Consider the following 13,928-nt stretch of genomic DNA (forward strand, 5'->3'; position numbering starts at 1 on the left):
CCTCAACAGCCCAACGCAGCCTGGGTCTGCAATGCAGCTGGCACTACCTCTGTAATATCCTGGTCCCACCTCAGGGCAATGTCCTGGTGCATATGGCTGTCTCCCAGCAGAGAGCTGAGCTGGGTAAAGTCCTGCCAAGTACCTCGAGACCCTGCTTCTTCCCCAGGACGTCATGCCTAAAGGTTCTGAGAACAAGTGCTGCACCCCAAGGCCCACGGTGCCTCTGAAGCTGCCTCCTGAGCCCAGCTGCCTGCTCAAAGGGGTGGCTGGGCACACGACACTATTACTGGCCCTCATCTCCAGAGGTACCTGGGCTGGCCCAGCTGTGGGACTCTGGCACTGGATGATGCAGGCCATGGACTCCTCCAATCTGGTGAGCACAGGTGGAAGCCACCAGGGACCTAGTCATGTGGGGTCTCTAGAATGTGGTCCAGAGGCCCAGGAGTTAGAAGGTGAGCCTCGGTATGGAGCTCAGTGATCCAGAAGTAGCTCCAGGTTTCTCAGCCTTCTCTGCCCTCAAAACCCTCAACACATTCTTAGGGGGTTTATGGATTTCCTTTTACAAATGAAACAAGGTGGCAACAGGGTCAGTGTGGGGTTGGGAAGGGATTGGGCCTATTTACAGAGGTCTTGGAGTGAGTCTGAGGTGGGGAAAGAAGCAGGGAGGGGGAGCCCTGGAAGGGTCATAATATTCCTATGTCAATGGCAGCCCAAGTCCTGCTGCCACCCCAGGGGAGGATCCTGGAGTTCACTCAGCCTCCAGAAGCCCGAGTTCCAGCAGTCCATACAAGCACCCCTGGGCTCCTCCTCCCCACAGGATATGTTAAGTTGGGTGAGGCTCGCGGCTAGGGCCCTGCTCTCGGCTAGAGTCCTGGTCCTTGGCCTCTGAAGAGGATGAGGAAGAGCTGGAGCCATGGCTGCGGCCTGACTGCCGGTAAGCGGTGTTTAGCTCCTGCAGCCGCTCAGGCGTCGGCCCCCACTTGGCAAAGCCAGGGTCATTTTGTAGGAAGAGCACGGCCGTGTTGTGGACAGCCTTGTAGTGCATTTCCTCCCTGCAGACAAAGGTGGCCACTCAGGGTGGGGCCGGGCCTGGGCCTGGCCTGATGAGCCTGGCCTGGCCAGCCCGGCCCCCCTTCCCCTGCCCACCCCAGGCACCCACTTCTTGCAGACATGCTGGGAACCACTGCGGTACTCATGCTCAAAGGCGGGCAGGACTAGCTGGTGGCGTTTGAAGCGGCTCTGCTCCATGCGGGTGAGCGCTGGTGTGGGGGGTTCCCGCCACTCGGGAATGAACACGATGAAGGACAGGGGCTCCAATGAGCTCTCCAGCAGTTTCTGGGGAAGGAAGCACAGGATGGATATCTGGGGCTGCCCTCCAGCTGGTTGGCAATTCTCTCTGCCCCTCCCCCATCCAAGTGAGAAACCCAGACCCACCTCAAAGTGAGAGACCATAGCGTCCATGAGCTCCTCGCAGAATGGAGGGTTGGCCTCAAAAGAACCACTCAGTGGGGCAAAGTCCAGGCAGGGCCTGAGGGCAGAAGCAAGCATTCCAAGACCCTTCAAAACCCAGTCCCTCAACCACAAATGGATGCCACTCCACCCTTAAGCAGCTATGCTGAAGATGGCCATGGTTAGGCCAGAGGGTAATATTCACCCTTAATTTGTCCTGGGACAAGGAATGACCAGGTCCACAGGAATGACCAGGATGAGGACAGAGGCTCAGGCTCGTATGGCCCTGTCCACCAAGCTGGAGGAGCTGGAGTTCAAATCAAGTTCTGAGCTTGCTACCACCACAGCACAAGCCACACCCACGACTCCCCCAGCTGCTGTGCTCTGGGCCTCTTGACAGCCTGGGTACCTCTTCCTTCTGTAGACAGCTTATCTTCTGTGTTCATCCCCACCTACTAGCTGAATGTGAGGTTTCTGAGGCCTGCATTATACTTCTTAACTCCCCGGTGCCTCCAGTCAGGCGATCCTATGCCAAACCTGGGCTAATTCACAGGGAAGTCCACAGGTCAGGTTACAAAGTGTCACCTGCCTCCCACAGGGCCAGAAAAGCTGAGGCTCCCAGAGCTTAAATAACATGTCCAAGGTCACATGGCTAATAAGTGGTGCATACAACCAGCCCCAAGACTGCCTAACTCTAAAGCCCTAAAGCAGGCCAGGGATTTAGCTCAGTGGTCCCACTGCCTGCCTCACAAGTGTAAGGTCCCGAGTTTGATCCCCAGTACCAAAAAAATTAAAGCCTTAAAGCATCAGGAAGGAGCAGGCTGATAAACCTATGCTGTGGAGGTTCCCATGCATGGGGCAAAAGGGAGCCACCAGCCCCTGGCTCTCACCCACGGGAGCCGAAGTAGCCATCTGTGTCAGGGAAGGCAGAACAGTACTGGCGGAAGTAGCAGTTGAGAGGTGAGGCAAAGCACTCGAAGCTGACGCCAAAGAGTCGATGGAGGGCCTCAAAGACGTGCACAGGCAGCGACCCCTGAAGGCCAGTCCCCTCATAGAGGCCCACACCAAACATCATCTGTTGGGTAGCCATAGTCAACATCAGGCTGAACCTCCCTACTCCCCCAGAGGACCCCTCCTCCTGCCCCAGCCCTGTACCTGGTACCGTCGGAGAAGGCACCAGACACGGGGCAGGAACCTCTCAAAGACCGAGTCGTCAATGCAGCTGTAGCGGTAAAGGAGCCACTGTAGGACAAAGTGCTAGATTTAGGAGTGGTCCCATAGCCTCATCACTGGCCATCCGATTCTGTACTCAAGAAAACCCCAACTTGTGCTGTCATCTAGGCTCATGTCCCTACAGCTCTTACCAGCTTGCTGAAGTAGCTGCGGCTGACCTTGACCATTTCTCCCTTGTACCGGATGCAGATCATGCTATTCTCCATGTGCATTTCCACACTGGGCATGGGGGGTGCAGGCACAGCCAGCCGCAATGGATAGCAGTACACCAGACGAGGGTCCACCTCATGGGCTTCCACCTCCTCTGTGGACAGGGACAGCAGTGAGGGGCCACTGGCCCAGACAGCCTCAGCACCTAACTCTGTACAGAGGAAGTCTCATTCTACAGATCAGTAAATCGACTTGAACCAATTAATTACAAAGAAAACAAAAAGCCATTAAAAACTCAATGAAACCACCAGGCAACTATTAGGGCAGAAATGATGGCCTGTGTCCACATGCCCAACACTGAAGCTGATCTCGTCTGCCATGCCTTGGGGCCTGGTAGAGAAGTAGGCTGAGGCTTATGGGTGTTGCTGCTGAGCAGAAGTATGAGACCTACACTGCTGTCATCATGAGAGTTACAGTACCTTATATGGGGATCTCTGGGGGCCAAGCTGTTGACTTGAATTATGAATAGTCACACAATACTTATGGTCAGGTATTATACCTCCTTCAGGAGAACATGAGTCTTCCAGAGAATGGATGTAAGACCAGGTCCATCTACTTATTCCTGGCCTATCTTTCTCCACCAACTTCTGACTTCCTTTTTCATCACTTCTTCCTGTTTCCCAGAATAGTGCTGGACTGCCCTAGCCAAAGGACACAGCAGGTTTGGCCAAACCAGTCCTTGGCTTGAAGCTCACCATCCTTTGTTCCTTCAATCATGGCCCAGGATACAGAGTTTACGGCATCACTGCTGGCTCCCCACTACCTTGCCCCTACCTGAAATGTTGTTTTCCTTGAGGATGGCCAGGTGCTTCTCTCGGATCCGTTTGACGTACTCCAGGGAGATGTGGTAGATCTTACTGCAGATACCTTCTACAGAATCCTTGGCTGCAGCTGACACATGGGGGCCACACTGCCTCCTCAGGTGCTCCAGGCGGTCCTGGAGAAAACTTCTGATCAGAACACTTGGAAAAGCCAAAGGGCCTCAGCAGGGCTGGCAGGTTAACTGCAGGGCTGTAGAGGGTCAGCAGTCTTCATTTTGATTTTTTTTTTTTTTGGTACCAGGGATTGAACTCAGGTCCTTGCGCTTGCACAGCAGGCGTTGAAACCACTGAGCTAAATCCCCGGCCCAGCAGTCTTCATTTTGAAACTGGCTGTGCTACTTACTAGCTGTGTCCTTTGGCTTCTCTGAATCTTATTCAGCTGTCAAGGGAACATGAGATACCTAACAAGACAGTTTAAATATATATATATATATTTTTTTGGTACCGGAGGTCGAACTCGGGACCTTGCGGTTGCAAGGTAGGCAGCGGCACCACTGAGCTAAATCCCCGGCCCAAGACAGTTTAAATATTTTTTTGTTTTGTTTTGTTTTGGTACTGGGGATCGAACTCAGGACCTTGGGCTTTCGAGGCAGGCACCAGAACCACTGAGCTAAATCCCCAGCCCAACAGTTTAAATATTAAATGCAGTCATTCTTTCAGGGTTTACCAGGTCCCTGGCATACAAGTGTGTCCAATAATTGCCTAGAGTTTTTGTTGGACTTACACTGTGATAGATTCCATGATAATTACTGGAAAAACACAAGCCAGGCATGGTCCCAGCTAATAGCATTTGCAACCTTGTCAGGGAGAGGTGATTCCAACACAGGGAGCTCAGGGAGCTCAATGGGTGCAGACATAAAAGCTAAGCCTTTAGTTACTTGCAAGGATGCCTGCAGGCACTGGAATTTTGCTGAATCACACTTGTGAAACTAAAGAATGAAAGTGAGTCACACTGGCTAGTGAGTACACCCACCTTTGTTAATCTGTGTCAAGTACACAGTTACTATCGTGAAGTACGAAACCTTGTCTCTTGTGAAAAATGGTCCTGAAAAGAAAACCCGTTGCTAGTGCTGCTGGAGAGGATTAAGGAGTGATAGGTTTTGACAAGAAAACAGAATTGTTCTAGACACATTTGAGAGCAAGAAATTATATGTGATGCTAGCTTTTTCGTTTTGTTTTGTGAGACAGGGTCTTGCTATGTAGCCCAGGCTGGCCTCAAACTCACAGCAATGCTCCTACCTCAGCCTCCGGTGCTGGGATTATAGGTGAGTGCCACCACACCCAGCCTGATGGTAGCTTTTAACTATGTGAATACATACAAAATTAGTCTGTCAATGTGCTCCCAAAAATCTACTCAGAGATGTTGAGTAGATTCATTAGGGCTGGAGATTTAGCTCAGTGGTTCTGCCACCTGCCTCAAAAGCGCAAGGTCCAAAGTTTGATCCCTGCGGTACCAAAAAAAAAAAAAAAAAGTTAATGAAAATGTTCTCTGAGAGAGACCCAGGAGCCCAAACATCTCCAGTCATAAGCTTGGGGGCTAATAAATGTCAGGGTCTGCTGTGGGAACCTGGCCAGGAAGAGTAGGATTTCTGGAGTGGCCATGGGGCCTTTCAACTGGCCTCACCCCAGGGCCCACTCACCATGTAGTCCTCCTTGGAGGCTGAGTGGTCCTTCCGAAGCCAGCTGAAGGTATCTTCCACGTTCCACTTGACCACCTTCCTACTGTCAGGAGAAGCACTCCTGCCAAAGGCAGCCAAAGAGGGCTCAGTTGTGCACAGAACCCTGCTATTGAGGTGTCTGCTCCACCCTCTTCCCATCCCACTTCACTGGTCTATTGAGCATCAGCCCCTTCTGTATCTGGGAGCAAGGACAGAGTCCTTGAGTGAGTAAGGGAAGCAGATGGCCTATGACCTCCCCTCATGGATCCATCTTGTGTGGAGAAAGCCAAACCTGGACTCGATGAGCCGTCTGGCAGCCTCTGCATATTTAAAAAGTAGGCGCTTGGCTTCCTCCCGGAACTTGATTCGGGATAACCTAGATGAGAGAGTGGGCAGAGTTGCGGCCCTTCTACACTGGACTGGGCACAGGGACCACACCACCCAGCCGTAAGGCTGTACCTGATGGGAATGTCATTCATGATTTCACGAAACATGGAAGGTGACACGACTGGTTCGCAGTTGCTAGGCAACAAGGGGTCAGACCCTTTGTCCACCACCTTGCGCTCTAGCATCCAGCGGTTGAAAGATTCCCGGGGAGGCTCAATGCCTGCAAGACAGGAGAGAGGCTGAAGGTCTAGATTTAGTCGGCAGGTTCTACTCTAGGCCTGGCACATAGGAGGCACCATGTCAGCAGTAAATAAAACATGGCTCCTAATAGCTCAGAAGCTTTTTGTGTGTGTGTGTAATACTGAGGATTGAACCTAGAACCATCACACTGAACTACATCCCTAGCCTCTTTTTATTTTGAGACAATTTTAGTTAAGGTGCCCAGGCTAGGCTCAAACTTGCAATTTTTCTGCCTGTCTCCCAGAGGGCTGAGATTACAGGAATGTGGCACCAAGCCCAGCCTCAGAAGCTTATTTTCTAGGCCTTATTTCCCAAAGTGTATCTTGAGAATCACTAGTTTTACCAAGAGTGTTAATAAATATTACATAGGGTCAAAAAGAGGAGAGAGATCTACATTTCACCAAAGTCAAACAGCTTTATATACTAACTGTAAAAATTAAAAGCTGCAGTTTACTGAGGATTTGCCCATTTCACCCCTTGTAATAATCCTGTGAGGTATAAATACTAGTTTTTTGTTTTGTTTGTTTTTCTTTTTTGGTACCGGGGATCAAACTCGGGTCCTTGCGCTTGCAAGGCAGGCGGCGTAAATACTAGCTTTTATGCTCTTTTTACAAACGTGAAAAGTACTGATAGTGTGTGGCAAAGAATAAGCTGCAGCCACGCTTTACGCACTGTTCCTATTCTTGTCATAGGGAACCAAAGCACAAAAGGGTTAAGCAGTGAGCCCAGGATCACAATCAGTGACTGATGGGAGTCAGGACTCCAACAGGTCTCTCGCTCCGCAGCACACGATCTGCATCACTGAACTCCCCCGAGCCATCCCCAAACCCCCATGCTGACGCCCCAGCTCTTGCTAACAATGGCTGGAAACCAAGGGGGCTGAGGGCCAGGAGACAATTACCTTCTCGCTGCTGGCACAGCTCCCGGTAGTGCTGCCGAAGCTTCAGGATGAGCTGGGAGCGGAGCAGCTCCACTTCTGGATGTGGGGGCAGTACCTCTGAGGGCCCCCGGTGCTTGATGACAGCATTGGTCTGGATGTCCAAGTCCCAGTACACCCTTGGGGCAGAGAGAGGATCAATGAATGTGCCCTGCTTGCCATGACCCAGTCCCAAGCAGGGCGGCCCCTGGTAATGGGCAACTCCAAGTCAGTCAACAGGGACTCACTCAGTCGGTCGGAGGAGAACTGCCTGCTGTTTATCTTCAGGGGATGCACCCCAAATCTTCAGGGTTGGTGTTCCTGGTATGCTGGGGGAACTAGGCACTGACTGGCCTGTGGGTGTCACAGGGATTTCAATCTAGAGCACAAGAGTCACAAAAGCATCAGTCAGACTTAGCAACCAGGCTTCAACACTACATGTAGTGAACTGCATCCAGGGCCCCCCTCCTGACTGGCTGCTGATGCCCAGCCCCTGCAGGGAGCCTGTTGGCTGGCTGCCTGCCTGAGCTGGCCACTTACTGGCCAGGTCCTGAGAACCCCGGACACTCACCTTGGGCTTCTTCACACCATTGCCGCTCGGCTGCTCTTCCGAGAGCTGCCTCTTTCTGACCTTGTTCTCAGCTGGGGGGGTTTCCACCAAGCTTGAGTCTTGGGGCAGTGGGGTCGCATTCAGCCCCAAAGGGTCCGACTGGTGGAAGGAGACCAGCAGAGTTGCAACCAGGATCAGCGGCTTCAGAGCCCCAGTACTTTGGAATCCTTATGCCCTCCCACTCCGTACTCCTAGTCCTCAGAGAAGAGCAGAGGGCTGTGATGCAGACAGAAAACACTGGGCTCTGGTCCTGCCTGCTACTTGCAACTGTGTGGCCATGGCTAAGCTACCTCCCTTCCTAATTCCCTCACCTTTAAAATGGCCATGCTAGCTAGGTGTGGTGGGAGATCCCTGTAATCCCAGCTCGAAAGACGCTGAGATAGGAACATCAGAAACATCGCTGAGAGTTCACGGTTAGCCTGGATTACACAGTGAATTCAAGGCCAGTCTGAGCTACATAGTGAGACCCTATCTCAAAAAAACGAAAAAAAATTTTTTAAATTTAAAAAATAAAATGGCCATGCTAAGCCCTACCTCCCACTGAGATTATGACATGATTCAGTGAGTACACTTAGCATAGCACATGGCATAAGATCAACACTCAAACATGTTTATTTTCCCTAAGAGAAGAATGAGGGTTAGGGATGTAGGTCATGGGAAAGCTCTTGCCCAACAGCCCTGGGCTCAATCCCAGATATTATAAACAAACAAATCAGGAATAAAGGAAAAACTCAAATGCTTATCTTCAAAAGAGTAAGGCTGTGTGGATGGAACCTCAAGAGTACACGTAGTAAGCAGTGTCCCCGAAATCACATCAAGGTATAAATTCTGCTCTACCTACTAACAGCTGCAAAGCCTTGGGCTAATCATTTCCTCTCTTCACCTGCAAAATGGGGGTGCCTCCTGGCTTGGTGGTACCCAGTATAGCCTGCCCCAGGTGAGACAGATCCAAAAGTTCACATCCCACCAGCCAGCCAGTCTGCATTTTCTCACCATACATCCCAGTTCCTAGAATGCTCTTCCTAGCTAACCTCACTTTCAACACTGATTCTTAGAGTAACTCTTCCTGCCCTCTCACCTTTCCCAGACTAGGTCAGGACTGCTAATGTCCTCTAACACCAAACTTGACACAAGTGCTACAACTGTAACCCTCATAATGCTCCCCTCTAGTAGACCATGAGCATCACACCTGTCTCACTGGCCCAGGGCCCAACATACTACACTACTATAATCATCAGCTTAATTGTCAGCCTCCTGTTGAGTGTAGGTTACATGAGGGCAGGGACTGTGTATCTCATTTGTCACTGTAACTGCTGGTATTTGCACAGAGCTAAGCACATAACAGCTGCAGAGAGTACACTTGGAGAAGGCTCACAGCTAGAGGCTGCTCGGAGACCCCTGCCCTAGGCTGGCACTCACAATCACATCGTGCTGGCCCAGCACAGGCATCTCCCACAGGGACTGGTTGGTGAATCGGTTGAAGTAGTAGGGACGATTCTCCCTCCGGCTCCAGCACTTCTCCCAGCCAGCGTGTACAAGCTCCTCTGCAAATAAGCATGGAGCCCAGCCAAGGTCATGAGTGCAGAGTACCCCTCCTATCCTACCACCCAGCACAGCCCCTACCAGTACCTGGGAGGTCCTGTACCAGGCGGACTGGCTTTGGAGAGCAGGGCTGGCTCTGACTGGAGGTGCCGGGAGAGTGACTCAGCAAGGATGCTTCCTCCCGAGGACTGCTGTGATTCTCATTGGCCATCTCAGCACCCTCACGGGACCTGCCACAAAAAATGGAAGATTGTCAGCTCCACCTCCCCCAATTACCACTGAGGACCCTGGGGACCACCCCAGGTGAGAAATCCCATCCCGACCTCTCCTGAGGGCCAGCACAGTACCACAGGAGGGAACCCTGGGATCCAAGATGCAATACCCCCAACTGTAAGAAGATCCTACTGATCTTCTACCTAAATACCCTTCCCCAGTTCTCTGCCTGCCTTGCCCTTGGGCTCACATCCCCACATAACCCTCCTGGACTGCCACCTCCCCACCACCACCCTACCACTAAGGTAGTCAGGGCCCCTCCTCCGTGCCATGAACACCACCACTGTAGCACTCCATTGTTTGGTATATGGACTGGATTTGTCTCATTAGTCTGTCAGCATTTCCAGGATAGGAACTGGCTCTAATGGCATCTCTCCAGAGCTCAGCACGGTCCCTGGACCCAACATGAGCTCTATTAATTGTACAAACATTTACAAGCACCCAAAGGGTAAACAAGACAGAACAGGGTCTGCCCTTGAGAAGCGATTCCTACAAGGAGTAGTAACTCTTTCTCTTGGGGGGAACAGTTTACTGCTCCCATCCAGTAAAATCTAAATGAAACAGCACAGCTGGGCAAGGGACATGGAGTCTAACTGCTCACCTCTTTTACACTACAGGCAGGAAACTATCTCACTAAAAGAACCAGTGAGCCGGGGATTTAGCTCAGTGGCACCACACCTGCCTTGCAAGTGCAAAGTCCTGAGTTCGATCCCCAGGACCAAAAAAAAACAGTGAGAGAGGGCTACCTACTTCAGCCCTTCAGAATCCCCATGTGAAAAATCACTACCAGCAAGGAGGCCAGCTCCTTCAGATTTGTATTCCTTACTACCCCCACCTAAAGCACACCCAGTAAAAACCTCAATGGCCAGAGTGGTTTCCATCCAGGGCTGTTGGACTCCCAGGGTCCCAAGTGAGATCTGATTATGGCGATGCTAAAATTGTTCTCAAAATGTCACAACACCCGTAAGAAATCAAACTTTTACCCACAGTAAGAACACAAAGGCAAATTCAAGCATTATCTGTGCATGCTGAATTTTTACCAACTCATTGTGGCCACACTGATTCGCTCATGCCGATCAGGTGCTCTGATTGGCTGTTAACAACATCATAGGAATCATCAGGACATTGATTTTATTGTACACTCAAGTCATAGAGGTCTTTGTTCATTTGGAAAGGGAAAAATGAAAGGTTACTTCATTGGTACAGTTTGGCAAATAAAAAATGCAGGGGCAACAGGACATATGTACATCAAAGAGGGCCTTGATAACAATGAGATTTGGAACTATTCCTTGGGGGCTTAGCCTATAGGTTTTAAGGCTAAATGAAGTCTCCCTTTCTCTCACCCTCTGGGGTCTGCAAGGTTAGCATGAGAGGGTTTTCTTCTCCAGCTGTACTGACTCCCACTTCTCAGGGTCCAACAGAGGCAAGGGGGAGGCCTGCAGAAAGGCTCAGCACAAGTGAGTGGGCTGGTCAGTAGCGGAGTGGACGGGGGCCCAGACGACTTCTTGAATCAGCGGCTGGAGACCAAACAGAAGAGAAGAGAGTCACTGATCCTGTGAATGCTGCATAGCCAGAGGGCAAGGACACAGAGTAAGTTGGGAACATCCAGGACAGGGATTGGTTGGAGGGGGGAGATGGATCTAGAGATTTGGGGGAGGAAAACAGGGCATCTCAAACCTTCTAAACAATAGGTTCACCTTCGCTGGCTTTTCCTGCATGGTTGCACAGGGCTCCCGTACCAGGGTGGCCCAGAGCTTGATTTAATGCTTTGATGTCACCATCTTGAGTTTTAAAATTTTTATATTTTTGGTAATGCTGGGGCTTACAGCCAAGGCCTTGAGCATGCTAGGCAAGGGCTCTACCATTGAGCTGCACATCCAGCCTGGATATTCCTACACTGACTGACTGATTGATTGACAAGGTATTGCTAAGTTATACAGGCTCATCTCCAACTCCTGGGATCAAGACATTTTCTTGCCTCAGCTACCTGAATAGGTGCATGCCATCATACCCAGCTTTCATTTTGCACACACAAATTATGTAGCCCCACAAATTATGTATTAATTGTACAATAAGTACAAGGGTACTTCCAATCGAAGTACCTTTAGACCAGAGAAAAATAAACAAATACGTAACATAAATATGAAGGGCACCATCCTAAACCACCCTGAGTGAAAAAGACACTTCTCTGAGAAAATAATATGCAAACACATTATATATCTTGTTCACCTTTATTGAAAAATATTCCCAAGAATAATATTGTCCTGGGATATTGATGCACAAGTTAGATGCACTTTGTAGAAGTCACAAGCAGCATAGTTTAGTGTGAAGCCAAATGGGGACACTGCAGTACTGTTATTTCCAAAACGGGCCATGCCTCAGAATCAAGGGGCTGGTTAAAAACAAAATGAAGATTCACGTCCACATCTTAGGAGCCAGATATGGAGAGGGAAGGTACAAAAGAATTTGTAATTTTTAAACACACTCAAAGGTAGGCTTAGGAGACGACTTAATTTTTTCCCCACTTTGGACCGCTTGAAAATGTTACCAATTTAAATTCGCTGCGGGGAGGGGAATGTGGCGCAGCTCAGAGATAGAACGCTTGCCTAGCAATCCTGAGGCCCTGTGTTCGATCCTCAGCACTACAAGTAAATTCTATAATAATAAATTAGCTGTGCGACTTGGATACAGCAGGTCGGTGGCCTAAGTACCAGATGTGGGGTTACAAAAAAATCCAAGTTCCAGGCCCTCCACTGTCTCCCGGCTTATAGGGAACCACTAAACCTCTACGCGTAGAATCTAGCATACTGTACACTCTCATACGAGATGGCTGTTCTTGTTATTTTTATTTAGCCTGTGGCTTCCAGAACCCACGCAAACTGCAGGAGAAGCGCAGGCAGCCTAAAGACAAGTGTCTGTATCTGCACAATCAGAGGAACCCACCCGAAAGAAGAGTCCGATTCCGGGATTGGAGAAAGATGGGGCGGGAGCATCTCAGTAGTGTACCAATCAGAAGTCTCTGGACCAATAGGGAGGAGTCACAGGGCTCGCGACAAGCTCAGGCAGAAGGGCTCGCAAAGGTGGATTCCCAATGCGCGTGCACCTTCCCCTCACCCCGAACCCAGCGAGGGCGGGCTGCTTGGCGCGCGCGCGCGCGCGTGTCGGCCCATCTCCCGAGCTCCGCCCCCCGCCCTGCCGCGCGCTCCCGCCCCCGGGCTGAGGCGACTCAGAGTCGGAGCCCGACACAAAGGCGGTGGCGGCGGCAGCAGCGGAGGGACCCTTCAGGCCGCTCCGCCCGCGCTCTCCGGGCCCACCTCCTTTACCCCGGCCATCGGCCCGGCTGCCCACCCGGGGGCCTAAAATGGCGGCGGCGAAAGACCGGGCCAGCGGGAGTCTCGAGTGGAAAGCGCCGGAGAGGCCACCGCCGCACGGCTTCAGACTCCCGGACCCTGGCGCGGCTCGCGGCGAGACCATGGCTTCCTGGGGCTCTTACCTGCCCAGAGCGGACTCGAGGGGATGCGGCCACACGTTCTGCTCGACCGGCCGTTTTGCCGCCTCCGCCTCGCCCTCCCCAGTGCCGCTGCCGCCATCTTGTGTCCCGGGCCGGGACTCCGCGCTGCGCATGCGTTGGTACCGCCTCTGAGGGACCTCGCCACGGTTGCGCCGCCATCTTGTGTGTGGCAGAGTCCGCCGGCTCTTCAAACCTTCTATTCGGCCCCCTCCCAATTCTCCCGTCCTTCCCTGCTGTCCCGTGCACCTCAGAGGGGAAGGATACAGATTTGCTGTCCCTGGGGTGTGGAATAAGGGAAAAATAATTCACAAACACCCCCGGCTTCAGTTCCCCCTTGAGCACACCCAGAGGGCCGGAGGATGTTTAGGCGAAGAGAGGGCAGCGAGGCGGCTTTGGAATCTTGTGGGCCCTCGCATTTAGCCGCCGGCCTGGGGGCGGGGCCTCGGTGACGTCAGCGCAGGACGTAGTAGGTACCTGGGTCCTAGTCTCCTCTGCTGCTTCCGGGCCAGGGTCTTGGTCTCTCTGCGCGTCTGTCGCCCAAGGACGGCAGAGTATAGTTTTAACAGCCTCGGCTTCATGTCAAGCTACCTGCGAATCGAACCTTCTCTCATTGCGAGCTGTATAAGTTGTTAGTGCTGCCGAGTAGCAGAAATAACACGGCCGGGGTTGGGTATATAATAAGGATGGCCTTGGGCATAGCTGGAAAGTTCTAACTAAATCGGAGGGGCTTTCCAACCTTAGCGTAAGTGGCCCCTAGTTCACAAGCCTCGTTGCTCAGTGGTAGAGCGCTTTCCTAGCGTGAGCAAGGCCCTGAGTTCCATCCCAGGCACTGCAGAAACGGACTATCGAAGAGAGCCAATAGGGCCGGGGATTTAGCTCAGTGGTTTCGCCGCATGCTGCGCAAGCGCAAAGACCCGAGTTCGATCCCCGGTACCAAAAAAAAGAAGAGACCCAAGTGGGGCTGCCAAGTTTAGCCTAGGAAGGAAGGTAGATGCTAGATGTCCTTTTGGGGTGGCCATGAGTGGCTCAATAGTGACTCCACCCACCTCTGGCCTCCGGTACGCCCCGCCGCCTTAAA

The 13,928-nt window shown here is 51.7% G+C and overlaps 1 protein-coding gene across 2 annotated transcripts; it reads right to left on the reverse strand.

The window, feature by feature from the left end:
• Positions 1 to 533: 533 nt before the first annotated feature.
• Positions 534 to 13,285, reverse strand: Pcif1 (phosphorylated CTD interacting factor 1). 2 transcript variants are annotated; one of them, XM_021239097.2, is made up of 17 exons: positions 12,833 to 13,285; positions 10,683 to 10,856; positions 9,154 to 9,296; positions 8,944 to 9,068; positions 7,486 to 7,623; positions 7,163 to 7,293; positions 6,900 to 7,054; positions 5,831 to 5,978; positions 5,664 to 5,747; positions 5,354 to 5,453; positions 3,667 to 3,829; positions 2,814 to 3,043; positions 2,605 to 2,691; positions 2,340 to 2,524; positions 1,435 to 1,528; positions 1,160 to 1,335; positions 534 to 1,052 (listed from the first exon to the last, which is right to left on the reverse strand). In XM_021239097.2, exons 3-17 carry the CDS (start codon positions 9,275 to 9,277, stop codon positions 824 to 826), a joined length of 2,169 nt encoding a protein of 722 aa, XP_021094756.1. In that variant the 5' UTR covers positions 9,278 to 9,296; positions 10,683 to 10,856; positions 12,833 to 13,285; the 3' UTR covers positions 534 to 823. The 2 variants fall into 2 exon arrangements, with proteins under 2 accessions (XP_021094756.1, XP_021094758.1); XM_021239099.2 differs by having other exon boundaries at positions 2,814 to 2,986; positions 12,833 to 13,281.
• Positions 13,286 to 13,928: the final 643 nt, after the last annotated feature.

The sequence above is a fragment of the Heterocephalus glaber genome, unplaced genomic scaffold (assembly GCF_053883595.1).
Source record: "Heterocephalus glaber isolate CG9 unplaced genomic scaffold, H.glaber_assembly_v1.0 deba00001673, whole genome shotgun sequence".
NCBI lineage: Eukaryota > Metazoa > Chordata > Mammalia > Rodentia > Bathyergidae > Heterocephalus > Heterocephalus glaber.